The sequence below is a fragment of the Alexandromys fortis genome, unplaced genomic scaffold (assembly GCF_014885135.2).
Source record: "Alexandromys fortis isolate MF-2015 unplaced genomic scaffold, M_Fortis_MF-2015_v1.1 scaffold_20, whole genome shotgun sequence".
NCBI classification, from domain to species: domain Eukaryota; kingdom Metazoa; phylum Chordata; class Mammalia; order Rodentia; family Cricetidae; genus Alexandromys; species Alexandromys fortis.
The window spans coordinates 177564-204705 of NW_026067903.1; the positions used below are offsets into that span (position 1 = coordinate 177564).

General features: G+C 47.2%; 1 protein-coding gene across 2 annotated transcripts in view; it reads left to right on the top strand.

Annotated features, from left to right (window-relative positions):
- Fhl2 (four and a half LIM domains 2) overlaps positions 1-27142 on the top strand; it is a 66463-nt gene that overhangs the window by 26940 nt on the left and 12381 nt on the right. Inside the window, exons 1-2 of one of the 2 annotated variants that reach the window (XM_050134772.1) lie at positions 4853-5092; positions 15532-15711. In XM_050134772.1, coding sequence (XP_049990729.1) covers positions 15556-15711 — 156 coding nt within the window. In that variant the 5' untranslated portion in view covers positions 4853-5092; positions 15532-15555. Of the gene's footprint in view, positions 1-4852; positions 5093-15531; positions 15712-27142 lie in introns of those variants that run through there. The other variant, XM_050134771.1, reaches the window with a different exon arrangement.

The following is a 27142-nucleotide window of genomic DNA, read 5'->3' on the forward strand; positions in this document are numbered from 1 at the left end:
AGGCAGCTTCCTGCTCGGGGTTGAGTGGGGATGTCTACGTGGGAGAAATCACTCTTCTGTGGGACAAACGTGCTCTTAAAGTTATCCAGTGCCGGTGGCCATATGGGGAGGTCTGTCTCCCGGCCCTGTTTCATGCATTCCCCTTCTTCCTAGTGATTAGGTCCTCCTGGTCTCCATAGAGTGGCCACCATCGGAGGAAGGGGACCCCAGTCTACTCCTCACAGGTGGGCCTGCAGCCAGCCTCTCTCACTACCTGACTTGCCACCAGGTGGTAACATCCACCTGCCCCAGGTACTCAGTCTTCAGGCTGGTGCAGGCCAATGCAAAGTCAGCATTTGGATCACTCTGCTCCCAGACCAAACCTTTGGACATTGTGACGTTGCTGTGCGGTTTTCCCGTGACAGAGGACATGACACATGAGATTGGGTTTTGGTGTTGCTAACAGTGGTCTGTTCTGTCTTTGGTCTCCCTTCCTCCCTCCCTCCCTCTTCCAGAGACTGACAGGGAATCGCAGTAACCTCGGCCAGGCAGTTGGAATTCCAAGGAGCTGTTTCACTCAAAGTGCCTTCAGGGTCACCTAGAGGGCTGCTTCCCTAAGGACATGCCCTCACACGGTCCCTGTGTATCCTGGCCAAGCTAGCCACAGGTTTCGAGAGACACGCAGCTAGGAGCTCATTCCCCTCAGCTGTGTGGCCCCAGGGTCCAGAGAGTTTTGGCTAGTGGCCGAACTGCAGGCCAAGAATTCAATAACCTATCGTTGGCCTTCGTTGTGGTTTGGTTCTGCTTACAGAATTAGATTGTCTCTCAGTTTCTTTTTCTTTGACCAACTAGCCTGTTATCTAGAGCAGAGTTTTTCTCTCCAGAGGAAAATCTTCCATTTATAGAAAGGAGCTGAGCCTTAATCTCCTTCCTGGTGAGAAGGCAGTGGTTTCCTTCTCATTCTTGGATTCATCACCCCTTTGCCGTTGCATAAAAGCCAACGTTTACTGGAGACCTACTGTGTGCTATACTGTTCGGTCCTGGGTTGTTTACATGCAAGACCTCTAAAGACTAAGGGCTTCCACAATAATTCTTTAAAATAGATATTAGTTAGGCCATATTAGAAATAAGTAAATCGAGGGCTAGGAAGTCTCATGGTTTACCTGAGGTCACAGATCTCATCATAGGTAGGGCACTCAGGTACAGGCCTGATTTCAGGGCTCTATTCTTCCATAGTACAATTTATATTTTTTAGAATGTTTTATTCAATGTGCTATAAAAAGCCATTAATTTAAAAAATGAGAGATTGTCCCAAGCTATCTTTCAGTGACTGGTCCTTTTGTACATCCAGATTACATGATAATTTTTATTTTTATATAGTTTATTCTTTGAGTTGTTGATACGAGTAGATGATATTAAAACCAGAAATTGTAACTGTCTAACCTTCCTGTTTCCCCGAAAGTCCCCCGACCCTCTAATTCTCTCTTATTCTTAAATGTACACATGTTACTTTCAGCATAAGAACATTTAACTGATACATTTTTTTAACGGCTCATACATTTGGGTTTCTTGAATGTCATAGGAAACAAAGAAAAATACCCAATAAAATAGTCTCCTTTCCCTCCTGGCCCAACCCCCAGCCTCCCAGGCCTAGTCACAAACAAGGCAGTATTGTTTCCCCTCTCTTTGTTCAAGAAGGCAAATGATTGGTTACAATCTAGGAAATATTCCCTACCTTTATTTTTCTTGGTTGCTGTATCTCGGAGATCATGCCAAATCAGTAAATATACTTACCACATTTTTAACAGCTATGCTCATAAATAATTTGGAAATGTACCATGCTGTGTTTAACAAGTCCCCTGCTGGCAGACACTTGATCTGGCCCAGTATTTTGCTGTCACAAACAGTTCTTCAGGGACTGCTCTTTGGTTCATATCATTTTGCCTAGGAGAAAGTACATACAAGGTAGATTCCTGCTAGGGGAAAACCTAGAAACGGCCAACAGTGTGTGCACTTTTAACTTAAAGACATTTTTCAGCATGAGGTTTTTCGAGCATTGGGAGGGGAAACGAGAGATCTGATGAATTCTCAACATTCACTATCGAGCTTCAGTGACTCTAAAAGCCCACAGGTGAAACCGTTTTACATGTACATCTTAGCTCTATCTACTTCCTCTGCCTCGATTTATCCGGAACCAGCCCTGGCATGTTACTTCTTTTGGGAACATCTCTGAAAAGTAAGGGAGTTTTGAAGAAGAAAAACATGTGTATATGTAATTTCATATAAAAATAAACCACTGCCAGGTGGTGGTGGTGGTGGTGCATGCCTTTGATCCCAGCACTTGGGAGGCAGAGGCACAGGTGGATCTCTGTGAGTTCAAGGCCAGCCTCGTCTACAAAGTGAGTTCCAGGACAGGCTTCAAAGCCAGACAGAGAAATACCGTCTCGGAAAACAAACAAACAAACAAAAAAAAAACCTTACTAACTTATTATAATATCATCAAATAACCTGTCAATGCCAAAATTTCCCAAATTGGTTCATAAAAAAATTCTTCTTTTAATAGTTTGTTCTACGATCAAAATCCAAACATAAGTGATGGTTGGTTGGTTGGTTGGGTTCGGGGGGAGTTGTTTTTTAGTTCATTGGTTTCTCCCCCGTTCCTCTTTTCTCAGCATTGTAGAAATGGGTAACCCTGTTTGAGAGACTGAATTTTCCTGACCATATGACTCTTGAGGTATTTAATACCTCTCTAATGTCGAAAGGGAAATATAAAAATAAATCACAGACTTTCTAATGAAGAAAGCACCAGCATAAACAGAATCAGTGGGGCACAGCTCCTGCACTTAGCAGAAGAAGCTCTATGTAACTTATTATGTCAGTGAGAATAAAGCTAGATGCATAACTCTCAAAGTGTAAGCAAATAAAACAGAAGGAAGCAGGCGAGAATAAGTGCAGAATTAGTGTTTCATTATTCTTTGAACTTGTGTTTTAAAACTGACGCTCAAGACTCACCCTCTGATACCTAGACGATTTTGCAATCTGTAGCTTTTACTTAGAGAGAGTAAATGTTAGTAGCCTCTTTTGGAGTGATTGGTCTGTCTACATACACTTTACTTGGAATCTAGGATCCAGCCTGCCCAGACCATTAGAGGGAATTCACTTAGGGTATGCCTCACTTGGGAGGTGGGAACAGGAGTGGAATGGATCCCTGGGTCAAGTTCAGCTTACCCACCTCCTCGGAGGAAAGTGTTCACCTTGGGGAGTCCCCTGAGTGAGTGACAGGAGTTGAGAATTTCTGATCCTTTACTTGGCTTGCATGGCCTTGCTATCTCATTAGACACCAGTGCAAATCTCAGCTGGTATAAAAATCATTCACCTCATCTAGAGCAAAAGTCACGTAACTGAGATAACTAACTTTTACCTAAATGGGCTGAGCATCCTGGGCGAGGCCAGATGGAGCAAGTGCTGAGTAAGGGACAGATCATGTGACACCCTCACCTCTCACGTTCCCGTTCCGAGAGTCCACCATGCAGACTCTCTTGTGACACCAATCAGGAAGTGTCAACCAGGTGAAAGCCGTCACACAGCTGTCCCTGCCTTCTCTGAAAAACGTGTTACCCTGAGCCCCCCTCGAGCGATGAAAATAACATGCCCACCCACAAAACCCTCTACTATTGTGATGGTTCTTTAGTCGATCTGACTGGGTTTAGAATCCCCTAGGAGACACACCTCTAGATGACTCTGAGGATGGTTCCAGAGAGGTTTAACCAAGGGGAAAGACTGACCCCCAAAGGTGGACAGCACCCCTCAAGAGCTGATTTGTCAGACCGGATGAAAAGGGGAAAGTAAACCAGGCACCAGCTCTCATCTCTCTCTGCTTCCTGACTGAGAAGGCAAATGACCAACCAACGGCACATTCTCACAGTGGCCATGCCATCTCAGTGACACCCAGCTGTATCCCTCCATAAACCCTGCCCTCAAATGTCACAGCACTGAGACGTGACTAACTCAGGCCTTCATTGTCCCTCCATGTGCCCATCTGCCACCGTGTCTGCTTGTGGGCCCGCTCAAGAGCAGATGCTGCCTTTCCTAGGCACGGGGATACCGATGCCTCCCACCTCCGTGACGGACATTGCCTCCTGCCCCTATTAAGGGCCAACTCTGCTCAGAGAACCTTGGCTTTGAGCGTGAGGGACAATTTGCCTTCTGCCCCGATGGAGCCACTGGATGTTAACAGTTCTCTAATCCTGAGCGTTGGGCATAGGACCTTCTCTCAGTCAGCTCCTTAGTGAAACAGACTTATTAAGGATTCTTTAGGTCATTGGTTGGGTTCATTCCCCCATGGTGAGTTATCTGCAAAGCAAGGTCCAGAAAGACCACCGTGTCAAGGCATGTCCTGTGCATACACCGTTCCTCCCCCAAATCTCCAAATGGCCCACCCATGTTTGCACCAGGCTGTGACCAGGCTCAGACCCAGAAACCCAGAAGAGGGTCCTGGTGAGAGTAGACCCACGTCATTTCTCCCTTGGGTGGCAGCGGGCACAGCCCTCTGCATCGCACCGCCACTGGCCCCTGGAACCAAGGCCAGGGTTCAGGGAGGCTTGGCTCTGTGCGCGAAACACCGGGAAGCAAGGAAGAAGGTTAAGTCAAACAAAGGGTCTGCAGCAGCTGCAGCAGGAAAACAGGCAAGCGACGACAGGCGATCGTCGAGGGGCGCTCGCCACCGCGCCCTGCTCCCTTGGCCCGCGCGCCTAGCCCGCCGCCCCGGCGCGTCTGTCCTTATATGGTCAAATGACTCGGCGGGGGTTCTCGAGGGCGGGAGCGGCGCGAGCTGCACTCCGCCTGCTGAGCCGCCGCCACCACCACCGCGCCACAGTCCGCTGGGTGCCCTAGACCCCGGCCCTGCTGGGGACCAGTACTCCTGCCGCCGCCCAGGCCACAGTCAGGCCTGGTACACAAGAATAGTCACCAGACAGCTGCCCTAACACGCGTGGAGAGACACCGGTAGCCAGCGTAGACCGACCGCGGGGCGGAGACCCGGGAGACCGGAGCAGGGCTGTGCAGACCGCACCGGGATAGGGACCCCGAAACGGAGAGAGGACAGAACCTGACGGTAGGAGAGCTCTGTTTTGCAGAGGACACTCGGGATGGGGACCTAAAACAGAGAGGACAGATCCGGGGAGAAGGGAGCCTAGCTGGGCAGGGGACACCCAGATGGGGGCTCGAAATGAAGGGGAGGGTTCTAGGAGGGGAGGGGGCGAGTCATGGAGACGGTGAACCGGAAACATGGGAGAAGAAGGGGAGTCTTGAAGGGGAGACAACAGAAACGGGGAGCCGATCTACGGGAAGACACCTCCAGGAAGAGCGGATGCGGGCCAGAGAGGACCAGATCCATGAGTGCTAGGGATCCGAGCATAGGAGAGCTTAACTTGGGAATGGTGGGGAAGAGACCATTGGTGTCCCAGAGGACGAGCTGCAGCCCTAGAGGGGTGGGTCGCCGCCAGGTGGTGGGAGACGGTGAACCGCCTACCGGCGACCCTCTGGGGATGAAGTGGAACTGGTCTGTGAAGTCAGTCTGTGTAAGGGAGGTGACAGGCTGGTCAACACGTGGATGTCCAGGCATTTCCCTTGGGAAGAAGTGGGAGTTTGCCTGTGACCACACATCTTGACTCATCCACAAAATTAAAACCTGAGCCATAGGGTTAAGAAGAAAGTAATACTTGTAAATGAAAAGAATTCTAACCGATAGATTGCAGTCTCTCTGATGTCTTGTGGAAAGAAACTCTTCAATGCCCTTTCTGGTTTTAAAAGAAGAATTAGCCGTGTTTGCTCCACCATAGTTTTCGGGTGCGTCTCTGGAACTCAACGAAATAGGCATTTTATGGAATATACCGCTGTCTTCGGCAGAACCTACTTGTGGCATGCCCTTTCTTACACGCATTTTGGAAGTAATGAGCTACAGTTTGGGCTTATGGTCAAGAGAGTGTCTTTAAAACACCACTCTGAATGTGTCTCATGTGCTGTTACCCTGCTTATATGGATATTTTGCAGTAATGTAGTAGAGAAAGGTTGCTTGTGGTGTGTGTGTGTGTGTGTGTGTGTGTGTGTGTGTGTGTGTGTGTGTGTGTATTGTTCTTGTTGCTTGAGATAAAGCCTCCCTCTGTAGCCAGGAAAGCCTGGAATTTACCATGCCATCCCTGGTGACCTCAAACTGGTGCCTGTCCTCCTGCCTCAGCCTGCAAAGTGTTGCAATTGCAGGAGTGACCTAGACATCCTGCAGCTACGGTGATCTAGGACCTTCCCCTCAATCACCCCCACAAAGAAAAATTTGCCCGAAATCTTAGAGTCTATGAATTCTCAACCCAATAACTAAAGGTCAATAGAACCAAACTTTAAAACGCCTGTTTTTCTCACTCTTTTTTCAGATTCAGCTCTCTCCTAGTTTTTAACAGAATAGCATATAAGCATTGACGGCCCCTGTTCTGGCTTTTTTGTTGTTGTTGTTGTTCTGCCTCTTTGCTTTCCAGCCTCACAGATACAACATGGATGGGTGTAGAAGGTTTGACTGGCAGATAGATGCACCTGGAACAGAACCAAGATGCCAGAGTTAGCACTGGGACCTCTCAGCCCACATGGCCTTGCCTAAGCCACAAAATCTATTGGTTCCTCAGTTTCCTCCCATAGAATTCGATAACAAGGGAGCTTTCCTGGTGAGGTTGATCTATCTATCTATCTATCTATCTATCTATCTATCTATCTATCTATCTATCTTACCTATCTCTCACTATATATACACATATATACATATACACACATATACATACATAAACATATACACATGTATTTGTGTATATGTTCATTGTATTATGCACATTTTATGCAAAGGATGTGTAGAGTTTATAGCCTCTTGTTTACAGAGAAAGAAACTGAAACAGAATGATTAAAATAACTTTGCTGTCCAAAGTTTCCCAGCCTGTAGATGGTGGCCCCGAGAGCTACCTCTAGAGGGCTTGACAGCTGAGTTCTGGCCTCTACTCTGTATTGGGCCACACTGTATCAATATTTTCTTGAGGCCCTGTGCTGTATGTTTTGACCTAAGATTGTTAAATGCCTTCAATACTGATCAATATTTTAACTGTAGAGAGAAATGCCCAACAGGACATAATAGAAAAAAAAAAGAGTTCAGGAGGCCAACAGGTCTGGCTTCTACCCCTGTTCTGCATGGAGGGCTTGGTACCTAGCATCTGACACACCATGTCTGAGTCACTGTTCTATGACTGAGAAGAGACACCATGACCAAGGCAGCTCTTATAAAAGAAAGTATTTACCTGAGGACTGGCTTACAGTTTCAGAGGAGTAGTTCACGCTCATCAAGGCCGGGGAGCAAGGCAGCACACAGGCAGACTGATGCTGGAGAAGCAGCTGAGAGTTCTCCATCATGAGCTGCAGGTAGCAGGTAGAAAGAGAGTCTAGGCCTGGCGTGGGCTTTTGAAACCTCCAAACCTACCCTTAGTGATATACTTCCTCCAACAAGACAAAACCTTCTAATCCTTCTAATTTTTTCAGAGAATTCCACTCCCTGGTGACCAAGCACTCAGACATACGAGTCTACAATGATCATTCTCAGTTAGACCAGCACACAGCGGCTTCCCCATTTGTGAACAGCTGTAGTGTGGATATGACTTTTTCCTAAGATTCATGTTAAAATCTTGATTACCCTTGGGTAAATGTTGGGAGGCAGGGAGTGGAGTCTAAGGGTTAGAAAGATGGTTCAGCAGTTAGTACTTAGAGAGCCGGGCGGTGGTGGCGTATGCCTTTAACCCAGCACTCGGGAGGCAGAGGCAGGCGGATCTCTGTGAGTTCGAGGCCAGCCTGGTCTACAAGAGCTAGTTCCAGGACAGGAACCAAAAAGCTACAGAGAAACCCTGTCTCGAAAATCCAAAAAAAAAAAAAAAAAAAAAAAAAAAAGAAAGAGTACTTAGAGAGGATCTGAGTTTGACACGCAACTCATAACTCCTTGGAACTTGGATCCTACACCTTTTCCTGTCTACCATGGGTACCTACACACACGCATACAGACACATACACGCTATGTAAAAAATAAAAGCAAAAGAATATAAGAGAGGGGTCCTAATGAGCAGAAGGCCCACCCTCGGGAGGGACAGTGGTACCCATCTCTTTCAGTCTCTGCTCATCAGTCTGTGACCTCACTCTCTCTCCATCCTCTGTGAGGCTTCTGAGCCTCCAGAACCATGAGTTAAGGAGCATCTGAACACAAAGCTACAGCATTTAGGATGCTGGGAAGTATCTTTGGAGCCAGCAAATACAGCTTGTCGTACAACCAAGACTGTCAGTCAAAGAGCACGTAGACCCAGGCTTGCTGCAACCTTTGGAGCCAGTGAAGTTAGGCAGTCGGTGAATGAGTGGAAGGAAGTGTGCCAGCCGCTCTTGATGGAGCCCTGGTATGGAACACCGAGGCAGAACCACAAGAGAGAAGGGCTACCGTGCAGAGGAAGAGGGCAGTTGTTCCTGCAGTGGGGGAGGCTAAAGGAAAAGGCAGTGGAGGTCTGCCTAAGGAGCTGGGGCTAGGACTCAGAAGCCAGATAGATAAAGACCAAGCTGCTAGGGATTTGTACCTCGGAGAGAGAACGATTGGCTTTCACTCTGTGGGGGCAGAGCTGACGGCATGAGCCTCTTGTTCTCACCCTCTAATGCAGTGGTAGAGCCATCGGGTGGGATCTCCCGCCATCTGGAAGGCTTGTGAAGTTGAAGCAGCTTGCCCTTCCGGGCTTCACCGGGCTGTCTTGTGGAGACCGAATGGGCATGTTTTGAGAATGGATTGTTGTGATGGGATCTTAAAACAGTGACTTGGCCATCGAGTCAGGCCGGGGCCGTTTGGCAGAGTGTCTTTGTTCTCAGCTCCTCGGTGCCTAACACGGTCCAGGGACATCTCGGCTACTCAGTACATTCTTTTCACTGGATTGGAAATGTCAGAAGCATAGTTCTTTTCAAAAGTATAGCTATTCTGTATTGGTGGGCTTCAGATCAGAAATTTGACGTTTATTGACTTTCATTACTGAATAATCCAGGGATCATTCAGAAGACAGCATCCCTTCTAAACACAAAATATATCTTAAAATTCTCTGAGACAAGGCAAGATTTGTTTTCATTTTCATTTTTCAAGAGTTCCTAGTGTATATGGCACACAGTGACTCACCTTTCCGTCTGCCCTTAGGTGCGGTATCCAAGGAGGGGCTGGTTAAATGAATTAATAAACATACACTTTGTAATCTAAAGCGTTTGCAATCCAGATATACAGAGGTTGATCTCAAGTGAATTCTAGGTAGCTTGTTCTATTTTCAGACACATTTAGACCCACGGGTATCATTAGAATGGATACCCGTCCCTTTTACCAGAATCTCGACTTAAACTAAGTCAGCTTGATTAGACTAACCTAGACCAGAGAGCACAGTGTTGAATGAGCTGAGTTTGCCCATCAGTGTCGCCATCCAGGGAAGACAAATCACACCAGAGCAGATGTCCTCTCATTGGGTGCCCGTGTAAGAGCCCCGTGCCTCTGGGCTTAGGTGGAATATTATTGATTACAAACACAGCATCCATCGGGGGATTTTGCCAATCTCTGCAGCCTACGTCTGGATCTGTCCAGTTTTCTCAAGGCCTGGGAGTGTCTCCTGGCTGGCTTTTTGCTTCTTGACCTACTCAGGTCAGGTGGTAACCTGAACTCTGCAGCTGTGTATTGGCTGCATTCAGAGTCCAAACACCACAAGAAAGTTCTCCCTCCTGTGGAAGCAGCAAATTGTCTGGAAGGAGGGATGAAAATGGTGTTGAAGAGAAAACATAAAGACTTGGAGATCTTAATGCTGTCAGATGCCAAACCACAGTGACTTTTGGGTAGATTATACATAGAAAACCATTTTCTACCTTTGCACTCTTGACCTTTGCCCATTATTTATTTTATGCCCATGAGCATTTTAGCCAGATGTATGTTTGTGCACCGCATCCATGCCCGATGCCCAAGAAGGTCAGAAGAGGGCATCAGATCTCCCGGGGCTGGAATTACAGACAATTGTGAGATTCCATGTGGGTGCTGGAAATCAAACCCGGGTCCTCTGCAAAAGCAGCAAGAGCTCTTAACCACTGAGCAAACTCTCTAGCTAAGACAGTTGGTTAATTTGCCCAGCTATTCAATTTTCTCATCTGTTCTACACTTATTTACAAAGGCCCTGCGTGTGCTCCCTGCTGAAAAGGTCTCCATGTTGTCCAATGCTCCCTGTCCAATACTGCATCCATCCCTACAAAGCACTCACAGCTAACTGACCAACTTTGTATTTTTTTTTATTAGCGAACTGTGCTGAATTGCTTCTTAGCACTGAGATTTCCTACCTAAATCTGTGGTAACAATTAAAGCATGATAAGAGCCAGATCTAGTAGCCGCAGCCTGCAATCCCAGCTTTCTAGAGTCACAGGCATGAGGAATATATATTTAAGGTCAGTCTGGCTTGCCCAGCAAGACCCTGTACTGTACCTTCGTGAGTGAACACAAGAAAGAATGAAGGAAGGCATATCAACTGTGCCTCAAACTGGCTGATTGCAGTTGCTTCTACACGTGTTGTGTGTGTGTGTGTGTGTGTGTGTGTGTGTGTCTACAGAAGGGTCACAGGTTTCACTTTAGATATGGCTACATGAGGAAAGCCACAAGCAGTAAGGTTAATATACATGAAACATGGTTGGCATCCCTTGGGATTTGAATGGGCCCGTGGGGGGGGGCGTGAAAATAAACAGAGAAAAGAAGTATTGAGAAGTATTGACTCTTGGGGACTCTCGCCAACTCTAGCCTTGTATGGTGGCCTACCTTATTTCACAAGGATTGGCCTGAAACTCAAAGACCTGGGCCAGCAGGCCAAAAACAGGCTTTATAGCATCCTAGCCCCCGCCTTGGAAACCCTTCTCAATTAAGCAGAAAAGCAAGAGAGGATCTCTCTGGCTACTCCTCTGCCTCTTGCCCTTCCTCCTCTCCCTCACCACTCCCTCCCTCCTTTTTCTTTCTCCCGGATTTGCAGGGCTCTCTCTTTCCTCTTTGTAGTTCTGACACTCCCCTGTCTGAAAAAGTAGAAACAGAACCGCAAATGCAAGCCTGTTGGCTCATGCAGGCTTTGTCAGTTTTTGTAGTAGCTGAGCCCTGGGCATCCTTGCTCCATTGACCTCTGAACCTTTATTCTGCAAGAGCCAGGAAGCTGGCTGAGGGCAGACACAGAGGTCAAAACCCTTGTCCCCAGTGCAGACCGCCCCCCCCCACGCCCTCCACGAACTGTACCCGATCCATGCTTCTCCCAGTAGAGGTAGCTGAGTTTGGCCTCCTGTCTGCGCCCTAAAATCCAGCTTCTTCAAATACCCTGGTTCCTCGCAGCTGGAGGGGAATGACATCAGAGGATGATCTCATCCTGGGAAGGTTGAGAACCCTGGCACCCTGTAATTTAGATTTGATTCAGTCAGCAGTTATACCTCACATTCAGGTGTCTCTCTGCATGCCCTTACTTAATCCTCCCAGCATTCCTATGCAACAGGTAATGGGCAGGAATTATATACATAGCCTGCTGAAAGAGAGAAGAGTTCAGAAATGGCAAATGGACTGTCCTCAGCTGAGTGAGAAACTCCCTGTCTTAACCACTAGTCTACTGCTGTGAAGAGACACGGCAGTTCTTACAAAAGAAAGCATTTAACTGAGGGCTTGGTCCATTACTATACCCTGACAGTGAGCATGGCGCCTTGCTGGCAGATATGGTATTAGAGAAGTACCTAAGAGTTCTACATCTTGATCCCGCAGAGAGAGAGAGAGTCTGGGCCTGGCATGAGCTTTTGAAACCTCAATGCCTACCCCCAGTGAACATTTTCTCCAAAAAAGGCCACACCTCCTAGTCCTTCTAATTCTTTCAAAGAGTCCTACTCCTTGGTGACTAAGCACTCAAGTATGTGAGCCTTTGGGGGCCATTCTTATTCAAACCACCATCTACATGTACGTTTGGAAAGGCTATTCTGAACTGGAATGAAAAGGGCAGGGATATGGATCAGTGGTAGAGTCCTCAGCCAACATATGCAAATCCCTGGGTTTGAGTCTTCCCACTAGGTGGAGGGTGGGTGGGGGAGCTCAACAAACAAAAACTTGGCTCTGACAGCGCGGCATCGTTCTTAGGAGGCATTGCTGGTGTTTTGTCTCCCCCAGTTTTACATGGTAAAGTCACTTTTGTGCAGTAAACATTCTCTCCTCAGCGCTGTGCAGATTTGGGGAAACTGTAAAATCCCGCTGCCTACAGGGAATACCGAAGTTGGCGAAGTAGGCATCTCCCCCTTCCCATCCCATCTGCTTCTGTTTCGTCTTCCTGGTGTGTGCACGTCCAGCAGTGTTTTTTAGACTGTGGTGTGGCCTTCTGTGCCCTTGCCTGCAGCATGACCTGACCACCCTTCTCAACACAAGCGCTTCCCCTCCAGCAAGCCAGCTCGGTACTCCTGGAGGTTAAATCGCTAAAGACTGTGGGTCTCCACTGAGCTCCCAGCCTGGAGTTCTGGAAGCTGACGTGAGGGCTTTCTTCTATACTGCCCATCCCTCTCTCGTCTTTGTAGCCCCAATCCTTGGTCTGACATCCAGTAAATAATCCCAGCTTATTCAACCATTTTTTTAAAATATTTATTTATTTATTATGTATACAATATTCTGTCTGCATGTATGCCTGCTGGCCAGAAGAGGGCACCAGACCCCATTACAGATGGTTGTGAGCCACCATGTGGTTGCTGGGAATTGAACTCAGGACCTTTGGAAGAGCAGGCAGTGCTCTTAACCACTGAGCCATTTCTCCAGCCCTTATTCAATCATTTTTGAGTGAATGAATGAACAACCAGGCATTTTGTAGGTTTTAAAAATGAAAAATTATAACAATTTCTAGTATAACGCTATGGATGTACATCCTCATGAAGCATGACATAAGATGGCTTATTGGCTATTACACCGAGAAAGCTTATCTTGAAAAACGAAAATTAATTTTTTTTCGAGAAAGGGTTTCTCTGTAGCTTTGGAGCCTGTCCCGGAAGTAGCTCTTATAGACCAGGCTGGCCTCGAACTCCCAGAGATCCGCCTGCCTTTGCCTCCCGAGTGCTGAGATTAAAGGCATGCACCACCACCGCCCAGCCAAAAATTAATTTTTAAGAGTGAACTTCACTGATGTATGTCTTGCTATCTTCTGAACTAATGATAGTAGTTCCTAACGTGCTCATTTTATGCTTTACACTAATTGGTTAAGGCAGAGTGACCTCTTAGAAAATAGAAGGAACAAGGCAGGATGGATTCAACCATTATGAGAAAAGATTCCATGGAAATGGGGCCAAATGCATCATCCCTGTTAGACCTCCAGAGCAGAATACAGCTGCTGCTGCATCCCTGCTGGAGACTTGGGTTCAACAATGGTGATATTTGGTATTAGACGGCTTTATACTTTGGACAGTCGTAGAATCCCTGTTGATTCTCAGAGGTTACACCCTTAGTTTCTTTTTTTCTCTCTCCATACTTGACCTATAGAATCAGATGAGGTGGAAAACACTTGCATCATAACCAGAGGGAGAAGCACGTACCCCTCCCTGGTATCAGATACTGACGTGGGATTTATGCAGATAGCTGCATACCTTAGGAGATAACCTTTTTTTTTTCCAGAAGGCTGGTGCTTATCTAAACATGGTGCCACCTTTCCCATTAAGATCGGTTCACTTTCTCAGTTAGGTAGCTCTTGGGAGAGCCTGCGAGACTCCTCATCCAGCCTCATTTCTGAATGACAGTTTTTCCATCCCTAAAATGAGGTCGTTGTTTTAGATGATTTGGGGAGTGTTTTCCAGCTTTCAAAATCCCCTGATTCACAGTTAGTTCACTCCCCCATTGTCCTTCTGATTGTGTGGACAGAAGAGACAGTGATCTCACTCCGCTGCTAAATGGCAACGTTTAATGGAAAACCATATATGTTGGAAGGCCGACCCCCCCCCCCCGGGGATGAAATAAGTGAACAGGCATTTGCAAGGTCACTGACTGAAGACTTACGGGAAAGCATGGGATCCTCTGCCAGCATAGTTGCTACAACCCAGATAGCCTAAGCAAAAATGCTATTCCTATGTCATATTTCAGTCATTACTCAAGGGCTCAAGGACCTCCTCTTGGGATGCTATCATGGGAATGTCCAGACAGTTGTCTTTAACTCTGGGAAGAGCGGTTTAGAAGGAAGGATCTTGCCACATGTATCCAGCTGTGTGTTTTGTACTCTCGGAAGCAAAGTATTCTATAAACACAGACATAAGCCAATAACAAATGCTTGTCGTCGCTGCAACCTCGTGTACACAAGGTGTCAAATTAATATCTGCAATCACATTTACTGTAATCATAAACCAGACAGCAATACTGTATTTGCATCAGAGAGCCAAATTCTGGAAGTTCACCCTTGAATGACTTGAAGTGACTGGAACATTGAGTTGGGTTTGCTTAGCGTTTGTGAAATACTGCTTAGTCACAAAACTAGCTGGTGTGCCTGGGAATGACTGATAAAACTTTTCATTTGTTAACATACTAGTTATTGCCAATTATGAAAAATCTCCTGGGGGGGAAAAAAAAAGATCAAGTCTAAAATTTCAATGTGCCAGAGGCCTTGGTCCATGCCATTATTCTCAGATGTGGGCTTTCTGTATCCAGAATCGTCCTAACAGGATCTTTAGGTATGGTGGCTTAAGGTGGGGAGGTGAACATCAGTCATTTCCTCCTCTCCACGCTACAGAACATCTCTTTCTCTCGACACTGTATACTCATCCTGGAAGAATGCAACGTGTCTGGCATGGAGACACATTCTTGTTCCCCCTTTGCAAGGCTTGAGGTGTCTCCTGGAAAGTCACCGAATGTGGTCATTGCATTCCCAACTGTGCGCTAATCCCTGTTCTTGGAGTCAAGCCTTCCTCTTTATCCTGCTTTCTCTGTACCTGGACAGCTGAAGGAGGGAGAATGATTCTCTAAAGGAAGTTGGCAGTTTCTCATCTACACTGTATTTCCCAAAGCAGGCTCAGGTCAAGGTCAATACTCTCCTGGCCTCTGACTACAGATTTTCCTATCAGATACCCTTGCCTTGTGCTGCCATGCTTTCTTCCTACTCAAATTTATGAATCATAAAGCAGAGCGCATGGAAAATCTTTTTATAGAGATAGACATATTGTTTCTGCTCCTGCCTTTCTATTCTGAGGGCAGAGAGGTGAGGCAGGGTCACGCGCTGGAAGCTTCCACGTAGCAAGGGTGAAGTGGGGGCCCTGCTACCTTTTCTGAAATCCGACGTTCAGAGCCAGTCAGGAATGGCCGCCCTAATGCATGGGGCGCCTTCAAGCCCCAAACTCCCCCAGCTAAAAAGGGCTTTACTGAAAAGGATGAGCATTGAAAGTCTGCCTGTCGCCTTGTTCTCCTAGACAGGGAGCGTGGAGTGTTCCTGAAGCTAAAGTCTGGGTTTTCTCCTTTGGTCGCAGGTTGCTGTAGAGCTGGGTGTCAACATGACTGACCGCTTTGACTGCCACCACTGCAACGAGTCGCTGTACGGCAAGAAGTACATCTTGAGGGAGGAGAACCCGCACTGCGTGGCCTGCTTCGAAGAGCTCTACGCCAACACGTGTGAAGAATGTGGCACTCCCATTGGCTGCGACTGCAAGGTAGCTAGCTGCCTGCGGGCTCTTGGCAACGCCCCCCTCCTCCCCACACCTCTTATCCCACCCCGGCGCTACCGTCCCAAGAGCAAGCTACTTCTTGGCATCCTTGTCCTTATCTCCCGTGTCTAAGACAGCCGCCTTTGATGGCTTTGAATTCTCGTGAGGCCGGGCAGAGCTGCTCACTCCATGATCTAGTTTCTGCCCGTCAGATGAGTGCCGTGCCAGGTTGTCTGGTTTGGTGTTCTAAGTCCACGCTGCCTCTTCTGGTTTCTAGGGCCCTTATCTAACCCCACCCTTCCGGGCAGTGTGGTAGAGCCTCCTCCTGCCTTTGCTGTTTGCCTCTTGGTGACTAACAGGGAACAGGTGCTGCTTAGTAAATATTTGATGAGCGAGTGTATATATGCATTATCTAGTCATCCCCCTGGATCAGTGGGCCCAGAAAAGCAGCAGCAAAGTCCTTGGGATCTGATGGGCTCTTTTCCCTTTGGGGAGAAGAATGGGGTTTGCCGAACGTGGGCTACACAAGGGAGGGTCTGTCTTCGCTCTCCATCAACGGGACAACCTACCCAAGATAATAACTTCTAAGGAGCAGTTTGATCTGGCTCACAATTTGAGACCTTCCAATTCTTGTGAGGTTGACATAGTCACCTTTGGCCAGCACACCATGGCAGGAGCCTATGACAGAGAAAGCCTCTCTCCTTGTGGTAAGAAGCAGGAAAGGGTTAAGGTCCCAATATTCCCGTCAAGGACACACCTCCAGTGACCCCCTCCCCACAGGCTCCACTTTCTGAAGGTGCCACCACCTCTTAGCAGCACCAAGCTGGACACCAAGACTTTAACACATGGGTCTTTGGGGGGAGTCTCAGACCCCAACTATAGTAGGGGTTCATGTAGGATTCCTGTTATCTTTACTGGCAAAAGTACTCCTAGAACACACTTGAAAAGCAATTCAAGTGACTGCCACCCCCACAGCCCCAGAACTGATTACCAAAAGGGGCAACTTTGGAGTCCCTAGGGAATTTCCAGCTTATGGACTCAAAGGAAATGCGTGGCATTGGGCGGTCTAATTTCTGCTCTCAGTACTTTCTCTTTCATTGGGATTTTTACTACTCTCCTCCGTGACCATAAAAACCAATACGTAACTTCCGACTAACTGACTCAGGCTCTGTCGGCAGTAGGAACATTCCAGCATGCCCAGTGCATGGCCCTTACTCATTCTTTTTTCATCTGTCTCCTAGAAAATAGCCAAATGAGTATGCCAATAATTTCTGTTGCTAGGTATCTGCGTATCGAGGAAGGATTTCTGTCTGGGCCACCAATGAAGGGTGTGGACCTGAGTCACTCAAAACCAAGCTGCAGCCAGGTAGCTTCAGCTTCAGAGTGTTAGAGGGCAACTTAGCAGTTGCATCATGCCAGTGTTAAAAACGCCCAGAGGATTGATGACCAAGAGCAAACGGCTAACCTGACCCATCCCAAATGGTATTTCTTCCTTTCTCCAGCTTTTGCTGGTGTGTGTCATGTTCCAGGAGGTAAGCGTTCTTACGCCCCGAGTCAACTTTCCATCATGGTAGCACAGATCACTTGCTTCTAAAGAGAGTCATTTAGGCTTCCAGCTTTAAGAGGGCTTCCTCCACGATTGGATGGGCACACCACTTTTATTGAGGCCCGTGCCAAGGCAGCCCATCATGGTAGATGCACACGGAAAAACAAAGCGGCTTACTCTGTAAGCCGAGAAACAAACAGGAAGGAGGCGGGAGCCAGGGTCTCACAACCCCCTTTTAAAGCACACCCTCAATCATCTACCTTCTAAAGGTTCCACTGCCTCCCATGAGTTCCCGGTGGGGAACTAAATCTTTAACACATAGGACTTGGGAGGAAACCTAAGATCCAAACGCTACCAACCTCTCCACCTGTTCAATAGGCCAAGCACTAGAGCTCAGCTGCCAGACAGTCTCAACCAGTTACTCGACCCCTCTGTGCTCTTGTCCACGTCTGTAAAACGGAAAATGAGGTGTCTGCCGAATAGGGCCACTGTGAGAAGCGTCCTCATGCAAAGTCCTCACAATGAGTGGCAGCTGTGATATTGTAAGCCCCATGCTTCTGCTCTCGCTCCAATTCCTCTTCCATTCTTCCTCTAACACATTCCTCCCAGAAGCCTTGCCCTCCCTACCTGTTTTCACGATGGCTGCCTCAGTAAAAATGTCAGTGTGGAAGACTAACTCCTAGGCAGGGACAAAAAGAAGGATTTTATAAAAAAAAAAAAAACAAAAACAAAAAAACCCTCTCTGGGTAGGAAAGAGTTAAGCTGGTGAGAGGTCTACATAGTGTTCCGATGATGAATGCTAGCTTAAAGGAAATAATGCGCATATCTGGGGCTAGTCATCCTTGACCAATGGCTGAAGTAAAAACAAGACAAAAGTCCCTTATCATTTCTCCAGAATGATTTAATGGAAAGACCCCAAAAGGCGGTCTTCTTTGCAAAGACATTTTATGCACAAATAAACAAGAGTCTCTCCGAGGGGCCAAAGTCAACAAGACTGCTGAAGGGGTCAGAAGCTAGCACGCTGAACTTTTCAACCCACAACCAGCAACTTGAGATCGGTGGGCGTGGGTCCTGCCCTGTGATTTTCCTCTTCGGGGAACAAAGAGACGTGGGGTTGGAGGGAGACTTTTGCACTGGAGGATTTTCCCTGGTTGCTGTGGTTTTTCTTGATCGTCGGACGTAGTTGTGTAGTTGATTTTGTGGAGGAAGCAGTGATCAAAAAAAAAAAAAGTTTCTGTTACTTCAGGAAGTAAACTAAAACATTGCAGCAGGAGCTAATGGCTGCTCAGTCTTCAGTCTTCTTAAAGTAGTCTAGGCACCTCAGATTGCGTTCAGCTCAATGGAAGACAGGCTTATGAGTAAAAGCTTAAGATAAACTCATGCCTATGGGAAATGGGCTGATTTTGAGGTACCAAGACAGATGCGTTTTGAGAAACTGTCCCTGTAGCTAGTATGCATCTGTTTGTTTGATTGTCCAGGCAGCCACCTAGCTCCCTTCCTGTCTCCATTCGGCCACTCTTTGGAAATTCTGTAATAATCGAGGCGGGATCATTGATTCTGACAGCCAGGGAAATAGTTGAGAAGCCACAATACAAATCTCATTTTATTGTCCTGCAATATTACATCTTGCTTAGTTTTTCTTGGATACCCAGAGACAATAGCAAAGAAAACCATGTGTTGATTATAGCATTATTTTTTTTGTAGCAACCTGAGTTCTGAACCGTAGAAAGTGAAGAAAAACAGACTTCTCATAGAGCACTATGTATCTAAAAAAAAATTAATGACTGTAACAGAGGGCTCGGGCTGAACAGACCGAATAGTCTATGCCTTTGCAAAATCCTGACACTGGGCAGGCTGTCATACTCCAGTGTACCTTGAGGAGGCGCTGTGACGAGAGCAGTAATAGTAAGGAAAAGATGTAGAGGATGCTAGCAGCCAAAACTAATCTTAAAACTTAGCACCCTTTGGGTAGTTACTTGGCTCTGGCACTTGGAAATGACTCCTTGTGTTATCTAAACCCCTCTAGGGCCCTCCCACTGATAAGGACTTTTCCACCCCATCACGTGTAAAAGCCACTGAGGCTTAGAAGAATTGAAAGTCTTACTGAGGGATTAGGAAGTAGAAGCGATAGACACAGACAGACACGAAAGGTCCCTAACCGACAAGCTCTGCTCCCTGCCCACCTGTCCACCTGTACGCAGCCTTGGCCACGAACTTCAGATCAGATATGGACTCTCAGTGGTCATTCCTGTGAGTAAGAGATCGTTGCCTGACCTCTGCCACCTGTCTTCCTTATGGAAAAGGTCCTTGTCTTCCTCCTGTTCAATAGCAATGAGGACGCTACAGAAATGGTGCCGGGTGTGGGCTACAGTTCCTCTCCAGCTTTCTGGTGCTACTGTGGCACACTCACTGTGTCCCCTGCTCCCGTCCACCACAGTGTGCCAGTCCCTGGAGTAGTGAGCTTCCAGTAGTGTTCATCCCACAAGCCTGTGGAGACTTAAGGGGAAGTCTCAGGTCCACTCCCCAGGGCAGGGTTGGGATATTTACAGGTTAAATATCGAATAGACGGAATAGACTGTTGTATCAATGAACTTCCTCACCTGTGGACATCAAGGCCAAAGCTCAGGTGTTATCTCGACTCAACTAAAAAAAAAAAAATAGCGAATAAATGACGACAGCGGACGTGGCCTGGAGGGTTGATTCAGGAGCTCCAAGCACGTTCACCTGCTAATTACTGGCTTTACTAGTCAATTAGGAGGGAAACATCAAAGTCCTAATAGGATCAGTACCAATTCTCTCTATCAGGACGCAGTTTCCTACTTAATGTTGAAAAGTTTTTAAACAGAAAATCTAGGAGGTCTTTGTTTGGGGGATTGAATGGGTGAGCTCTGAGGTAGACTCTGGTCCTCCCAAACCCAGGGAAGACCTAGATGCCTGTCTTGTGTTTGAGAAAGCTCTCGAGCACCAGTGGAGTAGGGGGCTGTTAGGAAGGAGCCAGTCTTCTGCCGGCATGATGCAGGCCTTGCCTACAGCCTGTCTGGACCCCTCTCTGCTAAGAGTGCTGCGCCGTTCTTCCTTTCATGGCCTCTTGCAAACTGAATGCTTACTCTTTGGAATGATTTTCGAGTTTTTTTTTTTCTTTCAAAAATATGAGATTTTTTGTTGGGTGTGGTGTGGTTCATGCCTTCAATCCCAATCCTCCAGAGGCAAAGGCAGGTGGATTTCTGTGAGATCAAAGCCATTCCAACTGACATAACAAGTTCTGGGCCAGCCAAGGCTACCCTCTCTGCAAAATAATAACAATAGTTTTAAATAGTGTATCAAGTCAGTACTCTCCAAATTAGGATGTTTAACTTCTTCTTCTTCTTCTTCTTCTTCTTCTTCTTCTTCTTCTTCTTCTTCTTCTTCTTCTTCTTCTTCTTCTTCTTCTCCTTCTCCTTCTCCTTCTCNCTTCTTCTTCTTCTTCTTCTTCTTCTTCTTCTTCTTCTTCTTCTTCTTCTTCTTCTTCTTCTTCTTCTTCTTCTTCTCCTTCTCCTTCTCCTTCTCCTTCTTCTTCTTCTTCTTATTATTATTATTACTGGTGTTGTTGTTATTATGACTTTGTGTTTATGTGTGTGACCGTAGGTATATGCGGGTCATTGTGTGTTTGTGTAGAAGTTAGATACCAACTCTTCAGGGAGTCAGCTTTCTTTTGACTGATGGGGCCCAGGGATAAGGCCTATACACAAGCTTTTATGTCAGATGAACCATCTCTTGGCCAGATTCCTCAGGTCTCAATGAGCAAGCCACGCCATGCATAGTCTGTCCATAGACTTTGTAATGAGCACAGACATCGTGGGTACAGTAATCCCACTTGCCTGCCAAAGTACATTCCAAGATTTTTGGACCCCGGACGTTATGATTTCTCCAAACACCAGGACACCCTACAGTCAGCATGACAAGAAGTCACTGCTGGGAGCTGCATATACAATGTGACAAAAGAGAATTCGTGCCCCTTCTGGGACAAAGTGAAATGTCTTGAGACGGTGTCATGCTTCTCAGAATGTGTTGCAACGTAAAACTTAAGACTCCTCTATTTTTGGATTTTCCCATTAATAATTTTATATTGTGGTTGGCTTAGGTATCTGAGAACATGGAAAGAAAAAGTGTAATAAAGGGTGAATATTGGATTTATTTGGGCAAATTTTAAAGGAAATTCAATAAATCGGGGCCTTCAGAGTGAGGAATAAAGCTGGCTTGCTGGGTTCTGTCAGGAAAGGCCTCGCAGCTCAAGAAGGCCCGGCAGCGTCCTTCAGCCGTCAGCGTCCTTCAGCGGCGTGCGTCCTTCAGCGCCGTGCGTGCGTCCTTCGGCACGCTCAAGACGGGACCCAGGAGCCGCTCTCCCTGGGTTGATGCCTGGTTCCATCTTCAGCAAGCTCTGTGACAGGAACCAGCTCTGCCACCTATGAGCCTCCATTTCCGTATCTGTTCAATGAGGTCGCTTTATCTCACAGAGCTGTCAGGGAAATTAACAATGTGAGGAAATTCTCCTTCTCGGGGAAGCCGTGTGACAGCCATCCTTTCTCCTGCCCTCCATGCCTGCTGACTTCATTTCTAAGGATCTGAAAGAATGTAGTAGAAACAGGATCACCTAATAGTCTCAAAGCAGAGCTTCTTTCCAGCAGGCTGGGCATAGTTGGTGAGCAAATCCCCTTACTCTCTGAAATCAGCTTGAGAAGCAGTTAGTTTGGGGAAACGCCAGCCAAACGTCTTCCCAGGTTAGGTGGAAGAATATGCGAAGGAACTGTGTGGAAAGGCAGCCGGCTGCAGTAGGGCCTGCTGTTTAGAGCTACTGCCAGCTACGGAAAAGGCCCAGCGGAATTCTAGAGTTCAGCCGAAGTCCCAGCAAGGGCATATTTGGAGGCAGGCAACAAGCGTGTTCTCAATTGGGAATGGCCTCAAAGGGAAAACTATAGTCTGAAAAGAAGTCTTTGTGCTGTTCTTCCGTGTATAGCAACATTTTCCTGCAGTTCATGACCTTCCTGTGGGCTCAAGATTAGCCTTAGTGGTTTTCTCTTTGTTTTTATGGGAAATAGAAAAGGTCTTTCCCCTTTTACAATCTCTCTAGAAAACTTAGTCTCTCTCTCTCCCTCCTAGATGTCCCTCCCTCCCTCTCCCCTCTCTCTTTCTCTCTCCCTTCCAGCTCTCTCTCTCTCTCTCTCTCTCTCTCTCTCTCTCTCTCTTTCCAGTGTTAAGATGAGCATAGGGTTTCATGCATGCTCACCAAGTTCAAGCTGCCCCTCCCCTCAACATTTAAGTGTCATTGTCAGAGCTCATGATGCAGTGTGGTCCTCAGTATCTGGAAGAGACTGGGTGGTTAGTAATAAGACATGGAGATCAAGTCTCTTTTACAGAACAGTCTAGCATTTCCATGTTACTACACACAGCCTCCAGCATCCTGTAAACTGTCTATAGGCTGTGATATCCACTGCAGTATAGATACTATGTAAAGAATTGTATTATTTAGAGACTATTAGCCCACCCCCACCCCCAAAGTGTGTGTGTTCAATCCAGATGATGTTTTAGTTTTTAATCTTTTCCATCTGTGGCTAATTGAACCTCAGGATTGAGAATCTGTAGATATCTGAGTCATTTGTGCAGAACAATATAGAAAAAAAAACCGAACTAGCCAATACTGTCATAATACTAATCATGAAAACCAAGGTTCTGTTTGGAGCCGTGAACCTAAAGAACGGAAAGATCACTTGGCACCCAGTCTTTGTGATGAATATGTGGCGTGTAGTGTCAAGCGTTGGCCAGCTCTGACCTATCGTCTCAGTTTTTGGAGTGGCATTTTTGAACTGCCTCTGAGCCCCAGGGAATCCTGGGACTAAGACCTTGTCTCCCACTAAGACTCAAGACACTGAAACCAGATGGGCCCGGAAACCGCTCCGCTCTGAAGCAAGTGCAATGCACAGTCTCAGTTACCATCTTCTCACCGTAAGCTCTTTGCCCACTTCCTGGTTAGTGCAGTGAGCAGAGAGATCAGGAGGAAGATGTGACAGCCTTATCAAGTCATCTCAGAGCATGGCCTGAGAAGCCCAGGAAGAGCCCAGTGGCCTAACAAGTGATGTACCGTATGGCTTTGCATACGTGTGAGTCTGAACGACATGCATGAGGTTCTGTGTTGGCCACAGCTTTCTCAGGGCAGGTGAGATGCGGGCTGAGCCTGCAGCTGAGCAGCGTTTTCCAGAGAGGAGAGACATAGATGGAGGCTTAAACAGGTGGGGCTGGAGCAAGCCAAGGCTGGGTGAGCAGGTTAGGATCAATTTGGAAAGGGCTAACGCTGATGTGCCACCTAAAAATCAATCAATCAATCAAACAAAAACGGGAGCAGAGTTTGGTTTGTTGAATCAGTGAAGGTAGAACTCTGGGATGCTGGGGGGAAGCATCTAGTTTTTTGCATCCTTGTCTCAAATCTGCTCATGCAGAAGCATAAAGCTTTGTCTCATATGGTTATTGTATGGCTTGGAATAGGCAAGAAGAATTTAGAAACATATTTTTAGACTATAAGGGCCGGGGAAATTTTAAAAGCACTATACGGAATTAGAGTGCTGGAATTCTTCCTGTGGGAGCTCTTAAGATGTTAAAATTTTTTAATGGGGTGTGGTGTCTCATGCCTGGAACCCTCACACTTGGGAGGCTAAGAAAAGAGAATACTTAGTGTGTGTCTTGGTCTCCACAGTAAGCTCAAAAAAACGAAGAAACAAACCAAGAAGGCACAAGAGAGAAAGAATGTCTGATTTTCATTGCCATCCTCCTGTGGAAATGTAGTACCAGTGAGTGACGTTCAGGCCACCGCTTCCATGACTGATTCTGAGCTAGCATTCACTGAGCAGTCCCGATGTGGCAGAAACCGCTGCGTGCGCTTTAGATGTATTAAGACAACCGCCCGTCACAACTAATAGCAGGAGCCGCCCTTCCAGTTTTCTGGTGAGAAGTCTGAGGTTGAGAGGCTGGAAGGTCATCACCATCTCCACCTGGAATAGGGGAAGGGCCCGTTCTGAGCCTCCTACCCACCCATCCAGGACCTGCCGACAATGGTGAGGCAACCCTGGTTAGTGACGTTCTGGTCCACCGCTGAATTTAGGAATGTAATCAGAGGTTGATATTTACCTTCAGAGAAAACATGTCTGTTAGAAAGGGTTAAGAATGATTAATATGCACTATACTATTCATGGCGAGTGTGTATGTTCGTGCATATGCACTCAAGTGTGTGCGCCAGACAGGCAAGTGAGTTAGGAAAGCCTCGGGAAATGCTGTCCCAAGATCCCTGGTCGTGGGAAGGCGGCTGGGAGTGAGTGCTCTGCCTGACTCTTGCTAGGCATCCTGTGATCTCTGCATGCGTGGCTGGGCTCCCTGAGTGGGATGGGGTGGTTTTTTTGTTTGTTTTGTTTTTGTTTTGTTTTGCTTTTCGGCTCTACTCTTTAGCAGTCTGAAAGGCAGGGCAGCATCGGTGGGGGCCAAGAACAGGCCCTTTCCTTCCGGTCTGTGGATGAGAAGTCAGAGTGTCCGTCCCATCAGGAGTAGTCAAGTCAGTAGGAGCTTTGGCCTTGGGCAGGTCTGAAGCCCTATGCTGATGCTTCCGCCTAAAGGACGTGACAGTGCTCATATTTATTCTTGTAAGTGTCTTGTGACTATCAGCAAGGCAGTCTTTACCTGTGGCGTTTCCATGGCAGAAGTGTTCCCTGTGGAAAGAAGAAAGAGTTTCTACGGAACCTTAGAGCGTTCAGTCAGCTTCTCTGCAAATGTCTCATTACACCAATGCAAAGGACTCTGTCCTTCTAGGGACTCATTAACCAGGGTAGGCACTGGGGACATGTGGCAGCTTCGCTTTCGTACTGTAGTTCTTAAGGTTTCCTCCCTCTGTTTCTGTCATTTCTGAAGCTTGCCCCCAAATACAACTTTCCTGGCTCCTTGAGGTGGTTTGAACGAGACTCCCACTGTAAGTCTCAGGCATTTGAACACTTGGTTCCCAGTGGATGGCTGCTTGGGAAGGATTAGGAGGTGTGGCCCTGGTGGAAGAGCCCTGTCACTGAGGGCCAGTTTAAGGTTTCAAAGGCCTTTGTCATCTCACTGCACTGCGCACTTGCCTCCTACTTGTGGTTTTGAGATGTGAGATCTCGGCTCTCCTTGCCACCAGGATTTTGCTCCACTATCCTGGATTCTAATCCATCAAAACCTGAAGCCCAATGAAATACTTTTTTTTCTAAGTTACCTTGGGCACGGTGTTTTGCCCCTGTGAAAAGCAACGAACAAAACTCTTGCTTTTCTTCTCGCTAATAAAAAGTGACAGCGGGTGTGTGCGGTGTCCGCTCCCTGAGCAGAGTCGCCCACCAGGTAACCACAGCCCAGCTTACAAAGGCGGCTCTGACTTTGCTCCCTCACTTCCGTCCAGTGGCGGCCACCGAGAGCCCTCCTTGGTAGGGTGACTTATCCCAGAGGAAGGCCAGCTAACGTCTGCAAAAGCGACCTTCCACTGACCCATGCCACAGCGTTGAATCAGGATTTGAGCCCAGAGCCTGATTTGGGTACCTTCCAGCTGTGTGACTGTGAGCAAGCCGAGGAATGTCTCTGAGCTTCAGCACTAATTAACCTCTAGTTCTCTGTAGGATTGTGAGCTTACCACACAGTCCCAATTATCATCAATAGTGCAAATTTCTGTGGTTTATTTTTTTTTATGTCTGCTTTATTTTCTCGGCGATTTGGACCCCTGATGTGTTTTATTTTGAAGATAGGGTATATATGCATAGAGAGGAAACAGGTTATATCCAATCCCAAATGATATAATATAGCACGTGATCATATATATATATATATATATAGTGATAACATGTACATTGTGTTAACTTAATACCGTGGGATCAAATTAAAGCAGTTTATACTTTATTTCACTTTAAAACTAAGGACATGTGTTCTCCCCCTACCAAAGAAAATTCTAAAAATATTTAAGTATTAAACCTGGAAAAGAGAGGCTGGGCTTCTGCTCCCCTATGCCCTGCTCTCGTCATTCACAGGTTTGTGAGAGACCAGCGTGTTGGTAAGCTGTGTCCCTGGCCCCCTTCCTCAAAGGACCAAGCTACTGACACTTGGGATGAGAGAGAGAGAGAGAGAGAGAGAGAGAGAGAGGGGGGGGGGGGGTCAGCAAAAGAGAACTGCTGTACTTTTGTTTCTGTTCTGAGTTTGGGTTGGGGATGCTTAGGGCTTTCTAATCAAGTCACACCTTCCCCTCCCCCCCCCCCCCCNCCCCCCCCCCCCCCCCCCGGGTGTCACTCTAAGTGTGACCTGGGTGCAACACTTGGGATGTTTGCTCTTGATGCCCTCTGCTTGAGCAGAGGTGCCCGGGAGATTTTCAGCTGGAAGTTTAGCCCAGGAAACCTGGTAGCTTCATACTCTGTTTCTGCCTTATTGATGGTGGTGGTGGGGATCGGGGTGGCAATGGCCGGAAGAGTGAAACTGGGCATGATGGGGCTATAGCTTTGCTCCCTGTTGCTGCTTTCAAAACACTAGGGCTGATGTAGGCAGGGCTTTTCTCATCCTTCAAGCAAGATCAAGGGCAGCACAGAGTCAACAGGATTTTCTCCCCTGGACTCTTTGGCCCCCTGCTATCTTTTAGTAAGTAAGGCTTCTGCTTCTGTCTTCTCAAGGCTTTCCTCATTTGCATATTGTTGCTATCGGCAACCCGGTGCAAACCCTCACCTCTCTCCCCTTCAGAGGCAACCCAGTGCACCCCTCCCCCCCCCAGGGCTGATCCGTCCAACACTACCGCCTCACTGCTGCTCCCTACAGCCTTCGGGATGAACTGAACTCCATGCTCACAGGAACAGAGCCTGACTCATCCGGACGGACGGA